The 24,376-nt window shown below is 46.1% G+C and overlaps 1 protein-coding gene across 2 annotated transcripts in view; it reads right to left on the bottom strand.

Annotated features, from left to right (window-relative positions):
* Positions 1-24,376, bottom strand: part of RPAP1 (RNA polymerase II associated protein 1) — a 334,836-nt gene that overhangs the window by 170,762 nt on the left and 139,698 nt on the right. For both annotated transcript variants that reach the window (XM_078659654.1, XM_078659653.1), the window contains exons 10-12: positions 12,364-12,465; positions 8,454-8,621; positions 8,094-8,291 (exon numbers count right to left, since the gene is read on the bottom strand). In XM_078659654.1, coding sequence (XP_078515780.1) covers positions 8,094-8,291; positions 8,454-8,621; positions 12,364-12,465 — 468 coding nt within the window. The remainder of the gene's footprint in view (positions 1-8,093; positions 8,292-8,453; positions 8,622-12,363; positions 12,466-24,376) is intronic.

Below are 24,376 nucleotides of genomic sequence, written 5' to 3'. Positions count from 1 at the left end.
GCATCTCCTCAAACTATTTGACTAATCAGTTAACTTTTTCAGTAACCAAAGCCAATCACTACGGCAGAATACCTCTTGCACAACAGACATAAGTTAAGTAACATACTTATCTAGGCCCTGATTATTAGTTAGGAGTAGTGGTAATTACCTCATGCCTGGGTAAATAGCGTATACATTTACAGAATAGTCTGATCATGAATTAAACACTGCATGTGATGTGATATTATTTACCTTATGTGCTAATTAACGCACGTCTGTTGTCCACGTGTGCTATTTAAAGCATAAGAAATCTACCACGTGATATTAACCACATGTGATATTAACCACATGCGACATTAACAAAGTAACGCATGTGGTAAATAACAACCAATTACAAATATGAGAAGTCATTGTAAAGGAGTGGAAAACAACACCTTTCTTTCCAGACAAAAACAGGTGGTAAACATTCCTGAAAGTATAGGGAATTTCAGAAAAACTGCAAAGCAAAAACCTCATCGTCCGTTCCCTTGTTTCCCTTCATTCCAAAATGGAGCCATCCTGAGTCACCACAAATCGATTAGCACGTTAATTGGAAAATAAAAGACCCTCCACTTTTCATTCTGTCTCACGTGTCTTTACTGCATCAGGCCCCATGACCACAGATTTGTTTCAGATTAAGTCTTTCCTTCAGACTAAAGTTGGGTACTCTGAAACGTCAGTGGACAGCAATTAAAGCTTTCAGAAGTTTTTAGAAGAATCTCCCGGGTGAGGAAGGTGTAACTGGTTGTCTTTTCAAGGGTCTAAATAATATATTCCTTCTCCTGGAAAGCAATTCCCTTCCTGGAATCTTTCCTTGGTTATAGAAGCTTTGCTGGGTCCTCCCTTTGTACCTCTGTAAAGTATAGCTATCAAGACCTTAACTCTTAAGACTTTTTTCTTAGTGGCTATGACTTCTGCTAAGTGCTTGGGAGAATTGGGAACTATATCTTTTAAGCATCCTATTTGTATAATTTTTGGGAACATAGTTATTTTAATGCCTCTCTATCCTTTGTTCCCAAGATTAATACTCCTGTTCACAGGGATCAGGAGTGAATTCTAACTTCTGAGGAGGAGGTTAAACTGCATCATCTGGATTGTTAGGAGAGCACCTTTGGTATAGTTGGTCAGGGTAACTCATATAAGGCTTTCTGATTCATTATTTGTGAATTCTAGATCAGTGATAAAGAGTTTAAAGCCATCTTATTTTTTTAGTCAGTGGGTTAGATCCTTGAGCTCCCTGGCTTATGAGGCTGTTGGACAGGTTAAAAGGCAGATCTACTAGTATGTCAACTTTATGCGCTGAGCTTCAAGGGGCCGCCACAGTTGAACTCTGCAGAGCGGTCACTTCTCCTTTGACTTCTGCCTCTCACAATAGGATTGTGCAGGAGGTAGAAATGTTCAATGTTTTTCGTTCTTGAGTTTAGTTCACTATGAAGTAATTATAGTTATCTTTGTCTTTCATTTGCTTTTTTGGGTTCAATAAATTATGAATGTGATTTTTTGGGGCAATAACTGTTTGTTCTGTGGTTGCTTTGTATATCTCATTTTGTAATGAAGGGAAGTGAGAGTAGGGACGATGAGATATAGAACTTTATAAATAAATAAATATATAAATGCCCCAATTACGTACCGGTAGTTGCATTACTTTGAGTCCTCTTGCCTCGCTTCCCTTGATTACATCCCCTCCCGCCCTCCTAATCGTTCCAGGCCAAGCAAAGTTTGTTTGAGTCATGGCTTGTTAAACAAACAGAAAGAAGGGAGGGTCTTTAATTTTAAAATTAACATGGTAAGTGATGTCTGGGAAGGCACGCTGGCCTCATATGCAATTACCAGTAAGCAACTGGGGCATTTCAAGGTTTGGAACCTGTTTTTAATGCTTTCAACAGCATGTGGATAGCCTCATTACGTGCAAATCTCTTGCTATGAATTCTACTAAATCAGCAGATATCCTAATGTTGCCGTCATTGACCACCTGCTCCTCTGCAAACACTTCCAATGTTTATATGTAATACCAGCCTAGAAGCTGGTCACACTCGGATGTAGATGTTTTGCCCACTGCTCCATCAAATTACTGCCCTTTTCTGTGAAAAGGAAATATGAAGAAAAGTTCTGTTTTACATTCCGCAGTTCACGCCAGTACCAAATCTGCTGGGACAGGATCTCAAGAGAATTACTAGTATTCAGGTGGATCCTTTTTGAATCTGTTACTGAATCCATGATATTGTAGAGGCAGATGTAAATATAACTTCAATAACTGACTATACAATTAGAGACACTAACAGCATATTACTTTTTTCACCTGTAAATGAATGTTTAAAAAATGTTTTAAAAATCATTCAACTGTCAACTTTACAGAGTGCAATATTAACTGCTGTTGCTTTGCTGGAAATCAACATACAAATTACAGTGAGTGCCTCATCATTTTTTCAGAACAGCCAGGTGGTTGCAAGTGGTACAGACATCCCCTTATAATTTTGTAGATGGAGGTGTCACATGCTCCTTTGTGAAGAAGGTCGTTGCCTTCTCTTGAGTGTGCATGAACAATGCCTGTAACCTGAACTTTGAAAATCATGCGTACTGTGCATAGAGAACCAAGATATAAAATGCTTCACTGAAGATCTTTGGATATCACTGCGCCTGAGTAGCTCGCCATAAGGACCCCTTAGAGTTGAAGGCTTACGGTATATTGACAATAAAATAAACGTTGTTTTGAACCTGGCTCAGCGCCTGACTGAAAATGTGTGATTCTGGGCAAATTAATTAACCTATTCATGCCCAAATTGTATACAGCTGAAATGCCATAGTGTAATTTGAAGATGTAAATCCTACCTTGAATATACAACACCCCCTTACGCAACCGCTATGTTTGCACTATATTTTAATGCCAAAACATCCACATATATGGAACATTCTCTGGCCTAGCAAAGACAAAAGAACAGAGAATTTATGGCTGTCATGGGAAATTATGGGACAAAGCGGCACACCTAAATCCCAATGCAGTTTTTTTACATAAATAATTCTTCAATTTTTTACAAATAGCTAATAAACTCACAAAGTACTGGCTTGAAAAGCATTGTAGGATTTTCCTTCACTCATATGGAACTATTCAGCAGTCATCACAGTATGAGGATGACATTTTTGAGAAACACAGCTATATTCAGGTAGGAGTCAAACTTTATTCTGCAAACACCTTTGTAGTTCGAGCCAAGTATCTATGGAATAATTGTCAATATTTCATTTCATTTCAAAATATTTATTTCGGTTAATTCCAACCATAAAAGATACATGTTAAAACTTCTCATTCATCAAAACTTTCAACAATTAATGTTGCTACACATGGGGGGCATTTGGGTACATCTTCATGATCCACAAAACATGTAAGATTAAAAACTTAGTTACCTCAATAAATACAAAAAACATTTAAGAATATATAAAAGCTAGGCTTTTTTTTTAAATACCGTGTTTAAAATTTATAGGTCTCCGAACCTTAAATGTATTGTATACAGCTTCTAGCAAAATTTGATTAATATCATCACTGAGAGTGGAGCATTTACCAAATCAAAATTCATCAATGAGTGACCATATATTAAAACAGTGCAAGAGTCATTAAATCAAAAAAGTTAGCTAGAATTCTTAACAATTACAATTTCAATCCAGTTTTAGCTCTTATGATATTCACATTGAATAGAAATCTGCTTACACAAAAAACAACCAATTGTGCCGTATTGGTCTTTAATATGCGTTCTGCCTCTACAGTGTCTAACATTTACATTTTTACAGACAGGTTGTATCCATCTTTTCCTGGGGGCAATATATGAGGGACAGAAAAATAATATATGTAGGTCGTCTTCCCTGGACTCTTTTGTACATAGCGTGCACCATGCACAACTACTAGCGTCGTGGTTATTGCCCCATCTAGATTTATTAGCATTTGTCTCCAGGACCCCATATCTGAATTTCAGAAACAAAGATTTTGCTATTGGGGGTCGTACCTCATCTAGAAATGGTTCAAAATGTGCTATATCTTTAAAAAGAAGGAATCTTGATGTTAATGTTCTTATACCAGAACTATGTAACACATTACTATTAATACGGGCCCAGAAGGATGATTTTAACACATTCCTACACGCTGCGGTCAACTGGGATGGCTCATCCCAAAAAATGAGACAGGCCTATTTTCTTCATCCATAGTGCCACGTGTCTGAGCCATGGAATATCCTTGGCTCAATCCATTTCCATAATCTCCTCAAGACCTTCTTTATAATTTAATAAATCTGGTGTTGATCGAACCCTCACCCAGAATAAGAGGGGACGTAATAAGGCATGGTTATCTGTTCGTTTAATATTAAGATCTAAAACAACTGGAATCAAAGGTGTCCTCTTTGGAAGACTTAACTGCTTCCGAAAGAAGTTTGTTTTCTCCCAATTCAAAATTATTTTTACAATGTGGCCCCCAAATTTACGCTCCATATAGGGCCGCTGATTGAGCTTTAAATTTGAAAACCTCTAAGGCTGGGGACACCACTTTAGAGATACTTGCCCATGCTTCTTCAAAATGGGGGTTGAGTTTTGAACCAAAATGATACTATTTTGTCCCAATTGTGACTTCCAGGTCAGGTTTGTATCCAATGTGATGCCTATATAATTAAAACTTTGCACATATTCCAATCTCTGGTCGTTTAACGTTAAATTCCTTTTAAAGGATCTATGTGTGTTTATTGACATGTATTTAGTTTTGGTGGAATTTATTTCAAGGCCTTTCTCATTGCAGTACAAATAAAAGGAATCCATTAAACATTGCAGTCCCCTAGGGGTTTGCGAGATTAAAATAGTATCATCAGCAAACAATAATGCTGGCACTACTTCGCCTCCCAGCTTAGGTGAATAATTTTTGCAACCTTCCAGGTGTTGGGGAATATCATTTACATAAAGAGAAAACCGAGTGAGTGCCAACACGCACCCTTGGCGTACTCCCCTTCTCACTGGTATTGCCTTTGTAAGTTCTCCCCTGGGCCCCCATCTTACTTTAGCAAAGTTTCCATCATGGAGCCTTATTATCTGTACATGCAATTCGACTGGTACTCCTAAACATTTCAATGAGTCCCACAACCTGTTCCAGGGTACCAAGTCGAATGCTGCCTTTAAATCCACGAAGGCAATGTACAAACTGCCTTTCCTTATATTTATGTACTTCCAACATATGCACATAAATCTAAACACTTGATCAATTGTACTAGTTTTTTTCCTAAACCCAGCTTGGTATCTCGACAGTAGTTTGGCCTCTTCAATCCACTCCGTTAATCTACATAAAATATAGCTAGCAACATTTTTCTGTGTGATGTCAATCAAACTAATAGGGCGATAAATCACTGGATCATGCCGATTACCCTTTTTAAAAATTGTTAAATCTCTGCCCCTTTCCATGTTTCAGGTATTGGTACGAACTTAACTATTGCATTGCAAAGATGATTTATGTATGGTCCACAGATTTCAATATCATGTTTTATTAAGTCTCCGGGGATTTTATCAGGACCGGGGGCCTTCCCTGATTTTACTGTATCAATTGCCAATATTGTTTCTTGTAAACTAAAGTGCAAATTAGCAGCCTTAGCAGCAGTCTCCATATCTTTGGTTATCTCAAATTGCACTTCATTGTTCCTGAATAGAGGCCAGAAAAATGTACAACCCATGTATTTTCTTCAAGAAATAGATCTTTTGGTGACCTTCCTGTTTTGTTCCATTTAGCTATCAGGTTCCAAAAACCGGACTGGTCCTTGCATTTAGCCGCACTAATTAAGCCTGACCAAATATCATCATCCCATATTTTCTTTGCTTTTTCCAGGGCTCGCTTATACTTATATCTTTTTTCCCTTATTGCAGTTGGGCTATTACTTTTTATTGCCTGGAAAAGTTCCTTCTTGGGTACCCGGCAATCTTTATTATACCAGGGATTTCCAAAGTCATTTCGGTAGTTGGTTCCTGCATTTCCTTCCTTAGGTATTTTGCTAAGAACCGGGGTTAGAGCATCTACCATGGTTGTGTGTAAATCTAGTATTGGAAAATTATCTAATGGTTGGCATAAAAATAATGTAATAGTATCTGCAAAAATAGTGTAGATGCTTGTCATAGATTGAGGGTTCCCTAGGATATGCGGCCACTTCACAGCTCGACGATTGTTACTTATTATAATATCGTCTTCAATTATACCAGTGTCTTTCTTACCCTCTTGAGTGCGAAGAAAAAACTTTGGTTATAATACCAGCCATAAAGGGCGATGGTCACTCTCTGTTCGGGAATCTATTTTTAAATCAAGGGCGTATGGCCAAAACTCTATTGTCACCAATATATAATCTATGTGGCTCTGAGTGCTACCTCTAGGAAATGTGCATGCATTCGGTCTATCCGAAGGCAGACAACCATTACATGCTCTCAGGTTATGACCAATTGTAAGTTTCAGAATCTGGGCCACTGCCACGGTACACCTTACTTCATTGTCACTTTCTATGGCAGGAATATTATGTGCCATATCTTCGTCCTCAAGGAGGTTACCAAAACCCAATACCGGTTAATAATTGAGATTAAAGTCGCCACCAATTATTACCCTCGTTTTGGGCCCTAGTGAATCTAACAAGGAATCAAGCTGATCTATAACTACTGATTCTTTGTTAGCAGGACTTGGTCTGTTATAGATATTAGTCACATATAAAACGTCACCGTCACGTGAGACCAATTTTAGACCCATCATATCTTGCGATTGTATATTTAATTGGATTATATCGATATCCAAGGAAATCCTTGTCCATATTACCAAGCCCCCTGATGGCTTACCTCTTACTGATGGGACTGGCACCCACACTAAATGTTTTGAAACCCACTCTATGAGGGGTTTTGAATGACCTAGTCTCCTGTAAGAGAGAGATGTCACTCTGCTCTATATATTCATTCCAAGCCATGTCCTTTAAGTTCCTTTTTATCCAGCTATATTCCATGAGATGAGGTGTACTACCAGATCCCTACTCAACTCTATACTTGACAATAACCCTTTTCCAATGTCTCCGTTCAGTAACATTGTTACATGGCTCCCTATTGGCATTTCCAAAGGCGTCTCAATGCGGGAAGCTTGTGAACTCAGGGCGGTCTCCACTCCCTCCAAGTTTATGGGTTCATTCATCTCTGCCATCAATAAAACACACTGCAGACCTTCTACTCTATTTGTCTCTGTAACCAGTGGATGAACCATAAATTCATTCATCTCAGGGTTAGCCTCAACATCCACTCTATGATAAAGAGACTGTTGTTGTCAATCTAGTTCATCTAGAGATGACAATCCCTCGAATCTTTTTGAAAACCAGGGTATCTATACCATTGGCGTTTTTTATGGTCATCGGTCTATAGAAATAGCCCAATGAGAGAACACATACGCCAGTATACCTAGATGAAGTCTCCTCTTTAGTATCTAATATATCTCTTAGCATCTGGGGCGTCTAAAGTTTATCACCACACAATCGCCATTTATACTTTTCTTTGATTCTCCCACCCACCCTACCCTACAGACCATAACAATCTCCTCGATTTTTAATGGATTAAATTGTTTACATTTCGTTAGTCAGTCAACTGTCTTGTTCCTTCAGTTATTCCATGTCTCTTTCTGATTTTTTCTTAGGACAGGAACTCCCGCTAAGATTAGCACATAGGGACATGAGGCAGGAGGCAATTGTAAGACATCACTGTTCGGTATTAAATCTGTGCCCTTTGGACTGTATATCACCTCCCTTCCCGGTTGAGTTCCTGGTCTATCGTGAAAACTGACACCGAAATGTGTTATCCGGCCCTGTGTCATCTCTGCTCCTCTCAACATTTTTGAGAAACACAGCTATATTTCGGAAGGAGTCAAACTTTATTCTGCAAACACCTCTGTAGTTGGAGCCAAGTATCTATGGAATAATTGTCAGTATCTAATCTCACATTGTGATACTCAGATTACAGCAATTTTACAACTAATGATCAGACGTTTTCGTGAGAGTGACAGGTCAATAAATGGCTTTGCCATCAGTACATATGCTATTAAGATTTACCTTTATGACATCATAGCGGGCCACATCAGGATCTGGCTTGCTTTCTTCCTTTTCTTTTTTTCTCTCTTTCTCCTCTACAGCACTCTTTGTGATCACCTCATCCTCTTCATCATCTTCATCTTCCTCCTCGTCTTTATTTGGAAGGAATGGAAAAACCATCATGCCCTGATACCACGAGAAAGTCATATCCAAGTATTCCTATAGGAGGGAAGCAAATCCTGACATGATTGAAGGCACTGATATAACACCATCTGCACTTTAATAAGCACAGACTTTGAAATATTACACTTAAAAATACTGTTAAGTCAATACACAGAACCCGTCAAATGCCTTCATGCTCCAGTAGGCTGTGTTCCATACCTCATCATCCAGAGATACGAGCAGGGCCCAGATAGCCTGTACAGAGCCTGCAATGACACTCTCTGCTGTGTCATCCAGGGAGAATCTGAGCAGGAAGAGAAACCCTGCATCCAGCAGCAGGCGCAGGACACTGCCCTTCAGAGATGAGCCAAACTCTCCATTCTTAGCCTAAAAAAAGGACAGGACATTTGAAGTGCAAGAGAAGGGACACAAAGAAAATAAAGTAACTCCCCACACACTAGTCGGTACTCACAAAGCTTAAGAGAATAGCAATTACTGTCACATGAAAGGCAACTGCATACACTATAATACTAACAATTCAGCAAGCTATTTAACCACCTGGAATTGTTATGCCAGCACTCTTAATATGGAATCAAAAGTAGGACCTCTGCCTCAGTTAAGGTGCTCAAGAGGCAGCTTAGTGATAAGTGAAGGACGCAATACAATATATAAACAACCCTGCCCATGGTGGTGGCCACTGAGTAGTTTTGTAGGATGGTGTTGCCATAGAAAATGTCTTTTTTTTGGTTTGCGAACAACTGACCCCTTTTGTAGAATTTTCCCAAAACCTTTTTTTAAAAGTGCTCATTGTTGCTCAGCAACTCTCTAGAAAGTTTCTGAGAAAACGAGAGGGTACCAAAACGCAAAATCACCATGCAATTTCAATAGGAATTTTTTAAACCTGCTAGAGCCAAAACAGTTCAACTGAATTACGCTAAAATTGGCAGGAAGCTAGATCATTGCCCAGAAGGGATGCTTTTTTGTGATTTGGTGTTTATCCATTCAGTAGTTTGAGAAATTAAGGTTAAAAAATATTTGTATATCTGGACGACTGGGTTTAAGGGACTCTCTTGAGAATTCTGTGAACACAATTTAAAAAATAGAGCTTTCTGTTTGGCTTTTACTTCCTTCCGGACACCTTGCCCCAGTGGCAGCGCTCTGATTGGTTTGCTGCAATATAAAAACAAATGTTGCGGCGGCTGGGGGCCGGTGCTGCAAAATTGGCCCCTTGTAACAAAAGCGCAGTAGCAGTGCGGCAGCACTGGCAAATATGTCCTACCGCCACGCCCTACCCACCTTTCCCCCCCCCCGGGGGCCAGTCGGATGTAATTTTCAGTGCTGGTTTGCGATCCCAGCCGTGATTCCGAATGGTTTGTACATTGTAACCTACCTCATTAATATTCACAAGTTAGGTTAATTTGCCACCTACTAGAAATAACTATTTAAAGAAACTGTGATTTCCTAATTGCGATTGAGTAATAATTGCAATTGGGAAATCTCAATTCTAGATTTTTGTACATCTGGCCCTTAGTCCCGTACCATTCACTGAAGTCGAGGTTAATGGTCAAGATCAAGGTCTCAAGGCCTAGGGTGAAGATGATTATCAGACCTGGCCTAGGTATGCTCTGGCTACCTGACCAGTCAAGACTATTTATTGGTGCTTTTGTTCAAAAACGATCTAACAAATATATTGTGATATTACTATACGTAAATATGTATAATCCAGGTCTCCCAATAACAGTGACACACTTTGACACCTCTGAATGTTTGTATGTAGGCCTGGGCATTGGGAGTAGGGAGGAGATGGGGTGGGGTAAGCAGGGGATCACTGGGGAGTGTGAAGAGGTGGAAGTACAAAAGGAGAGGAACATTATAAATCGATCAGCAAGACTGGGTCAGGAGCAGGTTGTGCACCAGGAGAGGTTATTCAGGTAGCTGGCTACTGGAGAATTAAGCAGCAAGAGATGCTGTTGTGCAGTTCCTATAAACCTATATAGGATCTGCTCGTTTAGACAACATAAACTGTAGGACTGGTGTCCAGGCTGATTCTAGACACCCCTACCGAGTATGTTAGCCGTTACCAGCTAGTTCACAGTGCCACTGGAAACCCCACTTACCAAGGAGAGAATAGTTCTTGGCAACTATCAAACATGACAACCGTGAACCCTCAAGTAATGTGGGAACAGTGCGATACTTTTCGCTCAGTCAATCGTGCTCACTTTGTCTCAGAGAGATACAAGGAATAAACGGTGGAGACGTTTTTCAATAAGCATTTATTGAACCAGCATCTTTCTAGTGTAAAATAGGTGTGCTGAAACAACCATTAGACAGAAACATATATAAATGATTAGAAGCCCTAACAGAGTAAAAGGATGGTAGATTTCTACCACTGTGCTTTTCTACCACTGTGCTAAAACAATGAATAAAGGCAAGTATATAAAATACATGACAGTAGTGAATGCGTACTCCTACCCTAACTAGATGTACCCAAGTGTACTTAGCATGTATGTAGGTAAAGCCAAGGTGTAAAGCCAAGAATCCCTCTAGGATAAAGTCAACCCCATTACCTGACGTGAGAGACTGTGGAACCCCGTCTTGGTCTCGAGATGGACACCCCGCAAGGGATGTCAGACCACTGCGAGCTGGAGTGTCTGCGTGCAGGAACCTCAACGTCTAGAGTCAGTTTGTCGGCATGGAAGTCCTTTTCTTCTTTGACTACTTCAGCAAGATATGGTGCTTATATACCCAAAGTGGTACCCTCAGGGGTCCTACCTAGCTGTGTCATGTCGGACTTAGGAAGATGGAAGGAACGACCCTTATACATAGTTATGTGGGAGATGGTAGTCCTGCTGAGTTTCCAAGAATCCTCATGCATAATGGATGAGGCTAGATTTCAGGGAAAACCCTACGTCCTGCAAGTAGGATCATAACTGGGCAAAAGGTCTGTCTCAAGAACAGTTATGTAGTGTAATGGTAGGGGAGAATATAGGTGAATGGGTAGGTGACTACCCGAGTCTATATTGGTTACCTATATGAAACATAACAGTGCATCATAAAGATTATGTTCTTTTCAGAAGCAGAGGAGGGAGGAAGTTTGCTGGATGTCCAAAGGGATGGAGGTTTATATTCTCAGGGATAGCAGCTGATGGGTTGAAGTACTAACTTCTCCTGCTTGCGGTTCCTGATCATTATACGGGTACTGTGCATCTTTCATAACCTTCCATAGGTTTGATCTTGGAAGGCAAGTACAAAGTGGTGCCTTCAATAACTGCTTTATATGAGATGCAGCAGGTCTTTAAAATAATGTGTGTGGAAAGACACAAGAAGCAAGTGAGGATCTCAGAGTGCTGCAGTGATCTTTTTGAACTGTTTTTGGCCCTTGGTGGGGTGTGCTGTAGCATGGCAAACACTCTTTGAGAGTGTCTAGTTATCCTCTAGGATCCATTTTCCCAGTATTTGAATGTGATTATGGAGCTGAAGGTCAATATGACGTAATTGCCTGATGGCTCAGCCCTAACAAAGCCAACCTCTAGCTACCTAGTACCTCTAGAGAATTATACAATTGAAAACGTGTGAAATCTGCAGTGTTCAATCACATAATCGAATTAGAAGCTAGTAACACTACACTTCACCATAAATTTACCAGTTTTATAATTTTACTTAAAATGATGTTTTTATTGATTAATGTGCTGTGCCTACTGGGTGGACTGCATATGCAAGTTCACCAGCCTATTGTTGTTATTTATACATAACAGATAACAATGACTAACAAAATACAGTGGTCAACTTGCTTTGAAACAAACGTATGTTTGTTTCTGGTAATGCTGTCTTTTCGAAATACCTTCACTTCACCTTAGTATAGGGATTCTACAAGTAAAAGCATACACATATATGGACACCCCATGTCCAATATTTACTTAGGAGCACCACTTTTGATATGGTAGATCTAGTATTTCTTCCTATCTACTATTGGTTAGATCCTAGCAAGAACAGTGTTGAAATATTTGAATAAAAGAAAAGGGCCAGCAACTTGCAAAAAGCAAGAGTAGGGACAAGAGTAGAAATGAGCAGGGAACTAGAAAGACAGGGCTGGACTGAAGGGCATAAAGCAAATATTCTAATGACTCACCTTTTGGACAATGCGGCCCAGCACCTGTAGCGCGAGAGCTCTCTGTTGTATCACTTGGCTCCGGGAAAGGTGAAAGAGTTCCTGAAGTGAGTAACCAGCTCTCTAAGGGAAGCAAGAATTACAATTTGAATGATAAAGGATAATGAAACAGACTGGAACAATCATTTGCAGGTTGGCAGCACTTTTAATATCTCAAAGATATTTAATGCGTCTTTCTACCAATGCACACCAAAATAACAAATGCGCCAGTGGGCAAATGAAAATGGGAGGGGCTAGGAAAACCAACATCTTAACAAGAAAGCTAAGGAAATTGAGTGTAAACAAGAATGCTGTAAAATTGCAGCAAGTGGAGATAAAATAAATTTTACAAAGTCACAGACTGCAACCTAACCTTCCCACAAAGAAGATAGAAACTTAGCCCTGAAGTCCTAGCCCTTTTGCAAGGAACTTTTTTTAGCTCTAAATAGACACTTTGTAAAACTAAATTCCTATTCTAAGAAAAATGTAGTGAGGTCAGACTGAAAACGAGATAATTAAATCCACAATGCCTACTTACACTGCCATATTGACAGCTAGTATGATAAACCCATATCTTATTTCTGTGTCAAATGTGTACCACAGATAATTCTTACTAGATCTAGGTTTAATATAGTGCACGTCCTATTGACCTTCCCGGAGAAGGGTTTGTGGCACACAATGTTAACTCCCTATCCCTGTAATATTCATTCTGCACGAGATAAGATAAGATAAGATACATTTTATTTTGTATAGTTAATTAAAACCAATACAATCGGTGCATTTAAAACAATGTCATAAAATATGGTGAGAATAGTCTGTGTAATTGTCCTTATCAAAGTCCATGCGGTGAGGGACCGAGAATAATTGTCTAGCAGAGTTCCCTGAGCCCGGCCGGCGTTTGTAGCCCAAATTTCGTCAGCTAGGTGCCAGAACCCATGCTAGCTGCAAGTTGTAGATTTGGTAGTCTTTGCTCTATCGTGGTCAAAAACTTAACGTATCTACAATTCAGTTTTGTATTCGCAGGGTTCAAGCATGCAAGCACAGAATGCCTGCGCGTGTGATGGTCCCTATCCGCTTGAGCTTGTCCCTTAATAGCTGTCGGCGGACTTGTGAAGCTCTTCGCAGAGACAGGTCATGTGGAGTATGTCTCCAGTTGCTAGGTTTCAGAGCGGACAGACTTCCTGACCATTACTCCTGAGCCATGGTGGTTGATGCTCTCTGCTGGGCAGGATCCCTAATCTGTATTTCAGAAACTTCAGTTTGATGGTTTTGGGATAGCCCTGGCTGAAGTAAAGTTGTGGTGTCAGGAATTTATACGTGTTTAATGTCATCCACGCATGGTTTCTTTTAGCAAAAGCGGCCTTGTCCTCTATTAGGGAAAGAGTTTTTACATTTTTCCAAACCGCTTTTTTAAACGGATTGTGCCCCAGTTGGATTGCCCAGAGTGCGGAAGCCTTGACAGCACCCAATGCTACCTTCAAGTAGGAGCGTGCCTGAGATACATCCCTGCTTTGTATGTCTTGCCACAGCATGATGACGATCCCGACTAATGGGGATCGAAACGCCGTCGACTATACAGCTTGAATTACATGACGCATATCACGCCTAGTGCTCCTGAAGAAATAATTGTTTTTCCAAGTGATTGTAACTTGTTTTTTGGAGCCCTGGATTGATGTTTATACTTTGTTTAATGCGCCGCCAATGCTGTTCTTAAAACACTTGCACGCTCACTTCACCAATTGTACATAGCACCTTGCACCAAGTGTCACTGGGTTGTCATAAGATCCGGTCTTTACAGTGCTGTCTTAACTGTAATTGCATATGAAAATTTCTATTCCTTGGTGAATAATACTACCTTTTCCTAAATCAACTGACTCCTTGTCTCTGTTCCTTCTGTAATGCCTATGGCATACATATTTGAAATTGTCTTCGCATAATACCTGTTGGGAATTGTTCTTTCATACCTTCAAGTAGGAGCGTGCCTGAGATACATCCCTGCTTTGTATGTCTTGCCACAGCATCGCGTTTAAAGTGTCATTGGAAGCAGAGCGGAGTTTGTGGCAGCAGATAATGTAGGCTCCTTGTCTTGCAAGGTCTTGTTTTTTTAGGCCAAACTCCAGCCTTATTTGGGCAGGCGAGGTGTAAGACGGAAGTGAGAACAGAGTTCTATATGCTTTTACCTGGATGTTATCTAAGTTCCTAGAGTCTCTTCCTCGTAATGCCTCGCTGCCATAAGAAATTGAGGGGAGCAGTTTAGCCTGGATGACTTTTAAATATGGTGTCAAGGTTGGCTTTGATAGTTGGTTTGCTAGATTTTTCAATGTGATGGCGATCAAGGCCCCTCTTCTTTTAGTTTCCTCCATCTGCCGAATGAATGAGCCGTCGGTGTCGAAGATAAGGCCCAAGTATTTGTATTCGCATGAAGACTCTATTTTTTGGCCACCCAGAGTCCAGGACTTCTGATGTTTGTTCCTGGTGTTGATCGACATTGTACGCGTTTTACTTAGATTGATTTTTAAGTTATTTTCCATTGCGTAGCTGTGCATTTCGAGCAGCAAATTCTGGAGGCCAATATGTGTGTGGCTAAGAAGTACCACGTCATATACGTATAATAAATTACATAGGGTTTTTCCTCCCAGCCTCGGAGAGTGGGAGTTGGATGTATCAAGTCGGCCTGATAAGTCTGCCATAAATAGCTTAAACAAAGTTGGGGCCAGCACACACCCTTGTTTTAACCCTGTAGTCGTGCAGACTCTGGAGGACAGATGGGTCCCATTTCCCAGCTTCACCTGCACCCAGGTGTCATAATGGAGTAACTTCAGCATGTTTAGAAGCGGTTGAGGTATGCCCCATTGTGCAAGTTTCCGCCACAGCATGCCTCTCTCAATATTATCGAAGGCTGCACTAAAATTGATATAGCACAGGTGCAGCGGCAGTTTTTTTATTTTAGCTCCGTCCATTATCAGCGAGATAGCCAGGATGTTGGTTGTTGTTCCGGTTTTTTTCCGGAAACCCGTCTGATTCCATGGAATAATCTGCTTTGAGTCCGCCCATGTCACGATCTCCTCTAGGATTGTTCCAGCGAAGTATCTGGCCTCGTTGTCAAGGAGAGCTATTAGACGGTAGTTATCAGGGACCGTTTTGTCTCCCTTTTTGTGTATGGGGACAATCGTCGACCCTCTCCAGGAATCCGGGATTGTGTTTAGGAGCCTGACTTCTGTGAATAAAGGTTGTAATATGGTGGCCCATTCTGTGTCTTTCTCCTTGAAAAGGGCTGGCGGAATGCCATTGGACCTGGAGCACCTTCTTTCCTGCCCTTCCGAATCTGTTTTTTTATTAGGGCTATTTGCTGTGCCGCTGGTGGTACTGGGGTAACACTGAGTTGGGATTGGTCTCCCGGAATTGTCAGCGTTGTCGTGGTCGTTGCGGGTGCTTGCTCTACGTTGGTGCTTCTTTGTGCCGAAGTACCGTACACTTTAACCGATTTTGTTGTTTTTAAAAGGAACCCAGGAAATAATTCTTATTGCCATAGTTGCATGCTCATAATTCCATATTTCATGGACCTCCTTTTCTATTTTGGCAAGAACTCGCCACAATTGTTTTTGCATTTCTGTGACCAGGTATAACCAACACAGCATTCCTATTAGAGACGCCATGACCTTCATGTAAGACGACTAACAAAACAAAATGTTTCACTGTTTGTAGTTGTTGGAAATGGGATCCCCGGCTGGCCAGGGCTTTCGCCAAAGTCAGTCAGAGACCACCACCCCCAAGTCAGGGCAAGGGAGTTACACGCCAAGATAACCCCTACTCACCCTCTAGGTAACGTGGCGCGAGCAGCCAGGCTAAACTTGGAGGCGATGTAGGCTAAGTATTTGCGCATGCACCCCAGCAACAACAACCAAAGGCCCACCACAAAGGAAACTCCACACAAGGTTATATAAAAATAGCCTTTGTATTACACCAAAACACATTAGATAAAACACACACTTTACAATGTGCCAGAGGCACGGGCAGAATTTACAAGGGGATATTTACAAGACAGGGCCACCTGGACCACTGTCAGGAATCAGAAGTAGCACTTTCAGAAAGTAAAATTACTTTAGCACAAAATAGCACACAATATAACAATGGAGCGCACAACCAGTAATTACTGGTAACCAGGATCTCACTAGCACCACCTGTACTAGGGAGAAAACAACCACCTATGTATTACAATACCTGTAGGGGTGTAAGAGGAAAACACATGATGCAATGCATAACATTCATTCAGAGGTGTAAAGGCACATGACGCATAAACAATACATTCAGAGGTGCATAGAAAGTACAATTGCGCCAAACTCACGTAAGTCACCACCTGTGACTGTCCCTGTGTCCCAATGTCAGGGCCTAAACGTAGCAGTTGCCCACAAAGTGCTGGGCAACTGGTGCAGGGAAAGTTAGGGCAAAGTTGGAGCCTCTCTGGGCTCAAGAACCACCACTGTGGCACTGCGGAGCCTCTCTGGGCTCCTGGACAAGAACTGGTGCCCTGAGCCTCTCTCAGGCTCTTCACAAGAATGGGCAATGAGCCTCTCTGGGCTCGAAAAGCAAGGAAATGCCCCCTCAGAGCCTCTCTGGCTCAAAGAACAAATGGCCCCCAGGAGCCTCTCTGGGCTCCTCCACAATTAGCGCCTGGAACCTCGTGGCGCCAACAAACAAATGCCACCTTGGACCCCTCTCTGGGCTCCAACAACAAGGGTGCAGCCTCGCTGGGCTGTGGGGGCCCCTCACGGGGGACCCTCGAGCAAGTGGGGCGCTTCTGGGGTGAGTCCCCCCCTCTGGGGGACTCGTGACGCAAGGTACGCCCTGGGGGAGCGGCCCGCTGTCAAGTGGGGCCGCTCGAGTAGAGGCAGGGGGGGGGGAGAGGGTGCGCGACCTCGCGCCTCTCTCCCTCACCGGCTGCTGGGCTTCTCACTCCCGGGCGGCGGCTCCTCCGCGAGAGCTCCCGCTCCTCGGGGGCTTCTCCACACTTCGCCTCCGGGGCCTCGAAGGTCCAGGACTCTTCCTGGACGGCGGGGCTCCTTTCCTCTCGTCTCTTGTCCCTCCGCTCCTCCAATGACGCGGCAGGGGGGGCTCGACCGCCTGGGCCAATCCCAGCGCGGCCGGGCTATGACGCGCCGGCTGCTTCCTCAGTCTCCCGCCTGGCCTCGTCAGGTGGCAATCCGCCTGACTTCCTCTGGGGCCGCCAATGGCAGCGCGGCCCTGGGGGTAGGGAGGCGGGACTTCCGGGTCGCCGCGGGCAGCGCGGCGGCTCGCTTCTAGGCAGGCAGGCGGCTTCCCAGATGATCCGAGGAGTGGGCTCCCTCGTAGATCAATAAATCAAACAAATATGCGGCGTGGGCAGCCGCTCGAGCCGCGAAGTGCAGGGTGGGCACCTGCCTTACAGAAGCGCTCCCAGGCGCTGCTGGTCAAAATCAAGCGCTCTCAAGCGCTAGGGGGGCACAAACCACAGCGCTCCCAGCGCTAGGACGAAATAAAGCGCTCCCAGGCGCTAGGAGGAATCTGCAAGCGCTTCCAAGCGCTAAGAGGCAATGCCAGCGCTCCCAGCGCTAGAGGACAGCCCAAAGTCCAGCAAAAGTCCTTTCAAGGGGCAGGGGGCAAGGCTGGGCCCAGAGCCAGCACACTGGGTCTCCAGGCAGGGAGACACCCCAAGTGGCGGTCCTCTGGCCCAGCGACAGCAGCAGCAGCCCCCCTCAGGATCCTGGAAGAGAACAACCTCTGTGGGGACACAGCCCCATTTTTATACAGTGCATTCCTTTGTTCAAGGGTGCAGAGTGGGGGCGGAACCAGTCGCAGCTGGTTCTTGAGTACTCTGTTTACCTCAACCACCCTCTCTATTCACTGGCAGGGCTTGGGTCATTAGACACACCACAGGGGGGCGGAGCCAGCATTGTGTGGGGAAAACCCAGCCCATCCAGGACACAGGTACACTCCTTCCACACATCACTCATGCTAATCTCCCACTCACCACCGGGCAGACCCATCCAGACTTCCTGGAGCCTGGCATGCCAGCCAGCTCCAGCCAATCACACGCCAGCACCCTCACAGCACACGTACAGCCATGTCTAGAAATGGCGCTTCGCTACTAGACACATACATGCTGCATACACCGTTGCGCAGCATTCACTCACACGAGTTCACACATACCAGACTCAAGCCTGTACACCCCACGCATCAGGAACTACCAGGGACACATACATTCCCCATGCATTCCTATGGGCGGGCAGGCCTAGCTCAGCACATGCACTCAGAGTGCGCACGCACTTTCCACTGGGACACAGTGAAAGTGCGCAGAATCCAAAAATCACCATCTCCAGGTCACCATTTCAAGCAAAAAGTCTAGGGGTGAACCTGCCCTAAGGGCCAAAGTCCAACATAACCCCCTTCCAGCCAAAACGCAGGGGAGACCAATCACCACCGTGATGGACTTCCCTGCTTGGGGCGATAGAACACGGACGCGGGCCCACAACTGCAGGGACACCCTCCTGTTCTATGCCACGGTGAACCCATGGGATTCCCTCTAAACACACTGTCTGGACCAACTGGGCTACCCCACTGGTACTCCCAAGTTGTCCGCGGCCAGGACCAGGCCCTGGGCCACCCAGGTGCCACTGGTCCATGCAAATTCGCAGAGCGGGGGGTAGTAACCCCTGGCACATAGGAGCCATTCTCCACTCTTCCTGTCTGCAAGACAGGACTAGACTGCCACTGGTACTCCAGCCTAGGGCCTACAACCTCAGGCGGACCAGGAGTCTCAGGGAAGGCTCTCCTCCCCCTACCTCTTCTCCTAGGGTTCCTCCTCCCTCTGCGAGGGGTACCCCTAGAACGCCATTCCAACCCAGGACTTATCCACTCAGGTTGCACCGGGGTCAGAGGTGGGCTCTCCCACCCTCTGCACCCCTTCCAGAGGTCTGCCCTCTCCCACCTGGAGAAGTTCCTCTGGAAGAAGAACCAGTCAGGACACTGGTTACAGTCGTCCTACCCTTCAGGTCAGGCCGATCCTGAACCTGGCCTTCCAACCTCTGGTCTAAAACCTTCGGTGGAACAGTTGCCTGGCACTCCAGGACTTCTGGGGACTCACACACAATCCCCCTGAGGCTAACAAATGTCACATCTGTTGCGTGACTGTCTGTCTGGCGCAGATCTCCCGCCCTCTGTCCACCTGACAGTGCGTGACGATCCCCCAGACCAGAAGTGGTGTTACCATGGTCACTACACGGGAACCTAGCCCAACTGGGTAGTCCCTGACCCACTGGTCCTTCCACTGGGGAACTCCCCCAATCACTCCTCACTCTGGACTCCTGTACCCTCCCTACCGGAGCGGTACTGCCAGACTCTAGAACCACAGGAGCTCTGGTTACAGACACTCCAGGTCCTCTACTCACTAGGAGATCCTCCTCAACTGGGTTAACAGGACAGCCTAGGTCCCCAACCTGGTGTTCCCTCAAGAAACCACCCAGGTTCTGAGACAGGGCTTCGGGCCTCTGGGGGCTCTCAGCCACCCACTGACTCCTGCTCCACTGAGCCAGGCAGTCAGCCCCTCCACCCTTCTCACTATACTGGGACCTCGCTGGGCTACACTGAGCCTCTTCCACCACGCTGGGCTGGAAGATCCCTGACCCACTACTTTTGGAGTCACTCACCAATGACTCTACAGAACCTCTGGTCCCTTCCCAGCGGTCTGCTTCCTCTGCCAGCTCACATGGTTCAGACAATCCACACCCTAACAGGTGTTGGCGCAACCCTGGTGAACAACAACTGAGCAACTGCTCTCTGAGAAACATATCGAGCAATAGGTCCCAATCACATTTCGTGGGCTCCCGTACCCAATCACACAGGGCTCTACAACAGTCATCCTCAAAGTCTTCCCAAGACTGATGAGACGGTTTCCTAAGGTTCCTAAACCTCAACCTATTCTCCTCCTCTGGGGAAACAGGAACCATACTCTGGGAACTGGGACTTTCTAGACTGAGATTTAAATAGCTGCCACCACTGGACCCAACCCTCCCTGGGGGATCCAGAAACTCAACACTGCGCGCAGGGGATAGTCTACCCTCCAAAGCTACTTTGCCTCTGGTGGCGGCCCTCTCAGCCTCCTCTATCCTGTCCTGCGCTAAGACCCTCTCGGTCTCCAGCTGTTGCTTCTTAACCTCCAGCTGTTGTTTTCTAATGCCCAGCTGTGCCATAGCCTGGGCATGCTCCAACCTGAGCTTCTCTAAAGCCAGCTGGTGCTCCCTTTCTCTCCTCCTATCTTCCAGCTCCTCTGGGGACAGGGAAAGGGATGAGGCGCTGCCTCCTAAACTGGACCCAGCAAGGGACTCCCTATCTATGGGGTCCTCACTATCTGCTGGCGTCCCTGTGCTATCATCTTCTTCCTCCTCAGACTCTTCAGGGCTCCCCTCTGACCCACCACCCTCATGGTGTGAGACCCGGGCCCTCTCCGCACTGTGCTCACGCTCCCAGTCATCCTTCTGCCATTGGATCAGGTTACCCCTAAGTTGGGACTGGGTGTCTGACTCATTCACTGCAATGTCTCTCTCTTCGCAAAACTCTCTCAGTTCATGCAAAAACAGACCCCAGACATTAAAAGCAGACTCCATCTTGGCAAGATGATCACAGACACGTGCAACACAGGGGACTGAACAATCTGAAGTAAGAGGACACAATTCCAAAACTTCAACAATCTCCTTATCAAAGAGAACTCACTCATGCGTCCAGGAAAACACACCATTCATCCACACACACCCTCCCCTCGGATCGGTAAGGCAGTTTCTACCACCCCTGACTTCTCAACCTGACCAAAAGTGACACAGGTACCAAACTCTGGAAGCAGGGCGGGGGACAAATGTACTGAACACAATTATAAAATGACCCTCTTCAGGAGAAGAAACAATGGAATTTCAAAAACAATCCCCTAAAATGTGGTCATCTAAAATGCAGAGTTTTGTGGTGCAGCCAGCTGCTACTAAGGTACAAGGCAAACACAAATCCTTATCCCACCGCTTGCCGCCAATGTTGGAAATGGGATCCCCGGCTGGCCAGGGCTTTCGCCAAAGTCAGTCAGAGACCACCACCCCCAAGTCAGGGCAAGGGAGTTACACGCCAAGATAACCCCTACTCACCCTCTAGGTAACGTGGCGCGAGCAGCCAGGCTAAACTTGGAGGCGATGTAGGCTAAGTATTTGCGCATGCACCCCAGCAACAACAACCAAAGGCCCACCACAAAGGAAACTCCACACAAGGTTATATAAAAATAGCCTTTGTATTACACCAAAACACATTAGATAAAACACACACTTTACAATGTGCCAGAGGCACGGGCAGAATTTACAAGGGGATATTTACAAGACAGGGCCACCTGGACCACTGTCAGGAATCAGAAGTAGCACTTTCAGAAAGTAAAATTACTTTAGCACAAAATAGCACACAATATAACAATGGAGCGCACAACCAGTAATTACTGGTAACCAGGATCTCACTAGCACCACCTGTACTAGGGAGAAAACAACCACCTATGTATTACAATACCTGTAGGGGTGTAAGAGGAAAACACATGATGCAATGCATAACATTCATTCAGAGGTGTAAAGGCACATGACGCATAAACAATACATTCAGAGGTGCATAGAAAGTACAATTGCGCCAAACTCACGTAAGTCACCACCTGTGACTGTCCCTGTGTCCCAATGTCAGGGCCTAAACGTAGCAGTTGCCCACAAAGTGCTGGGCAACTGGTGCAGGGAAAGTTAGGGCAAAGTTGGAGCCTCTCTGGGCTCAAGAACCACCACTGTGGCACTGCGGAGCCTCTCTGGGCTCCTGGACAAGAACTGGTGCCCTGAGCCTCTCTCAGGCTCTTCACAAGAATGGGCAATGAGCCTCTCTGGGCTCGAAAAGCAAGGAAATGCCCCCTCAGAGCCTCTCTGGCTCAAAGAACAAATGGCCCCCAGGAGCCTCTCTGGGCTCCTCCACAATTAGCGCCTGGAACCTCGTGGCGCCAACAAACAAATGCCACCTTGGACCCCTCTCTGGGCTCCAACAACAAGGGTGCAGCCTCGCTGGGCTGTGGGGGCCCCTCACGGGGGACCCTCGAGCAAGTGGGGCGCTTCTGGGGTGAGTCCCCCCCTCTGGGGGACTCGTGACGCAAGGTACGCCCTGGGGGAGCGGCCCGCTGTCAAGTGGGGCCGCTCGAGTAGAGGCAGGGGGGGGGGAGAGGGTGCGCGACCTCGCGCCTCTCTCCCTAGCCGGCTTTCACTCACCGGCTGCTGGGCTTCTCACTCCCGGGCGGCGGCTCCTCCGCGAGAGCTCCCGCTCCTCGGGGGCTTCTCCACACTTCGCCTCCGGGGCCTCGAAGGTCCAGGACTCTTCCTGGACGGCGGGGCTCCTTTCCTCTCGTCTCTTGTCCCTCCGCTCCTCCAATGACGCGGCAGGGGGGGCTCGACCGCCTGGGCCAATCCCAGCGCGGCCGGGCTATGACGCGCCGGCTGCTTCCTCAGTCTCCCGCCTGGCCTCGTCAGGTGGCAATCCGCCTGACTTCCTCTGGGGCCGCCAATGGCAGCGCGGCCCTGGGGGTAGGGAGGCGGGACTTCCGGGTCGCCGCGGGCAGCGCGGCGGCTCGCTTCTAGGCAGGCAGGCGGCTTCCCAGATGATCCGAGGAGTGGGCTCCCTCGTAGATCAATAAATCAAACAAATATGCGGCGTGGGCAGCCGCTCGAGCCGCGAAGTGCAGGGTGGGCACCTGCCTTACAGAAGCGCTCCCAGGCGCTGCTGGTCAAAATCAAGCGCTCTCAAGCGCTAGGGGGGCACAAACCACAGCGCTCCCAGCGCTAGGACGAAATAAAGCGCTCACAGGCGCTAGGAGGAATCTGCAAGCGCTTCCAAGCGCTAAGAGGCAATTCCAGCGCTCCCAGCGCTAGAGGACAGCCCAAAGTCCAGCAAAAGTCCTTTCAAGGGGCAGGGGGCAAGGCTGGGCCCAGAGCCAGCACACTGGGTCTCCAGGCAGGGAGACACCCCAAGTGGCGGTCCTCTGGCCCAGCGACAGCAGCAGCAGCCCCCCTCAGGATCCTGGAAGAGAACAACCTCTGTGGGGACACAGCCCCATTTTTATACAGTGCATTCCTTTGTTCAAGGGTGCAGAGTGGGGGCGGAACCAGTCGCAGCTGGTTCTTGAGTACTCTGTTTACCTCAACCACCCTCTCTATTCACTGGCAGGGCTTGGGTCATTAGACACACCACAGGGGGGCGGAGCCAGCATTGTGTGGGGAAAACCCAGCCCATCCAGGACACAGGTACACTCCTCCCACACATCACTCATGCTAATCTCCCACTCACCACCGGGCAGACCCATCCAGACTTCCTGGAGCCTGGCATGCCAGCCAGCTCCAGCCAATCACACGCCAGCACCCTCACAGCACACGTACAGCCATGTCTAGAAATGGCGCTTCGCTACTAGACACATACATGCTGCATACACCGTTGCGCAGCATTCACTCACACGAGTTCACACATACCAGACTCAAGCCTGTACACCCCACGCATCAGGAACTACCAGGGACACATACATTCCCCATGCATTCCTATGGGCGGGCAGGCCTAGCTCAGCACATGCACTCAGAGTGCGCACGCACTTTCCACTGGGACACAGTGAAAGTGCGCAGAATCCAAAAATCACCATCTCCAGGTCACCATTTCAAGCAAAAAGTCTAGGGGTGAACCTGCCCTAAGGGCCAAAGTCCAACATAACCCCCTTCCAGCCAAAACGCAGGGGAGACCAATCACCACCGTGATGGACTTCCCTGCTTGGGGCGATAGAACACGGACGCGGGCCCACAACTGCAGGGACACCCTCCTGTTCTATGCCACGGTGAACCCATGGGATTCCCTCTAAACACACTGTCTGGACCAACTGGGCTACCCCACTGGTACTCCCAAGTTGTCCGCGGCCAGGACCAGGCCCTGG

Source organism: Lissotriton helveticus, chromosome 9 (assembly GCF_964261635.1).
Source record: "Lissotriton helveticus chromosome 9, aLisHel1.1, whole genome shotgun sequence".
Lineage (NCBI taxonomy): Eukaryota > Metazoa > Chordata > Amphibia > Caudata > Salamandridae > Lissotriton > Lissotriton helveticus.
This window is presented reverse-complemented; position numbering and strand designations above follow the sequence as displayed.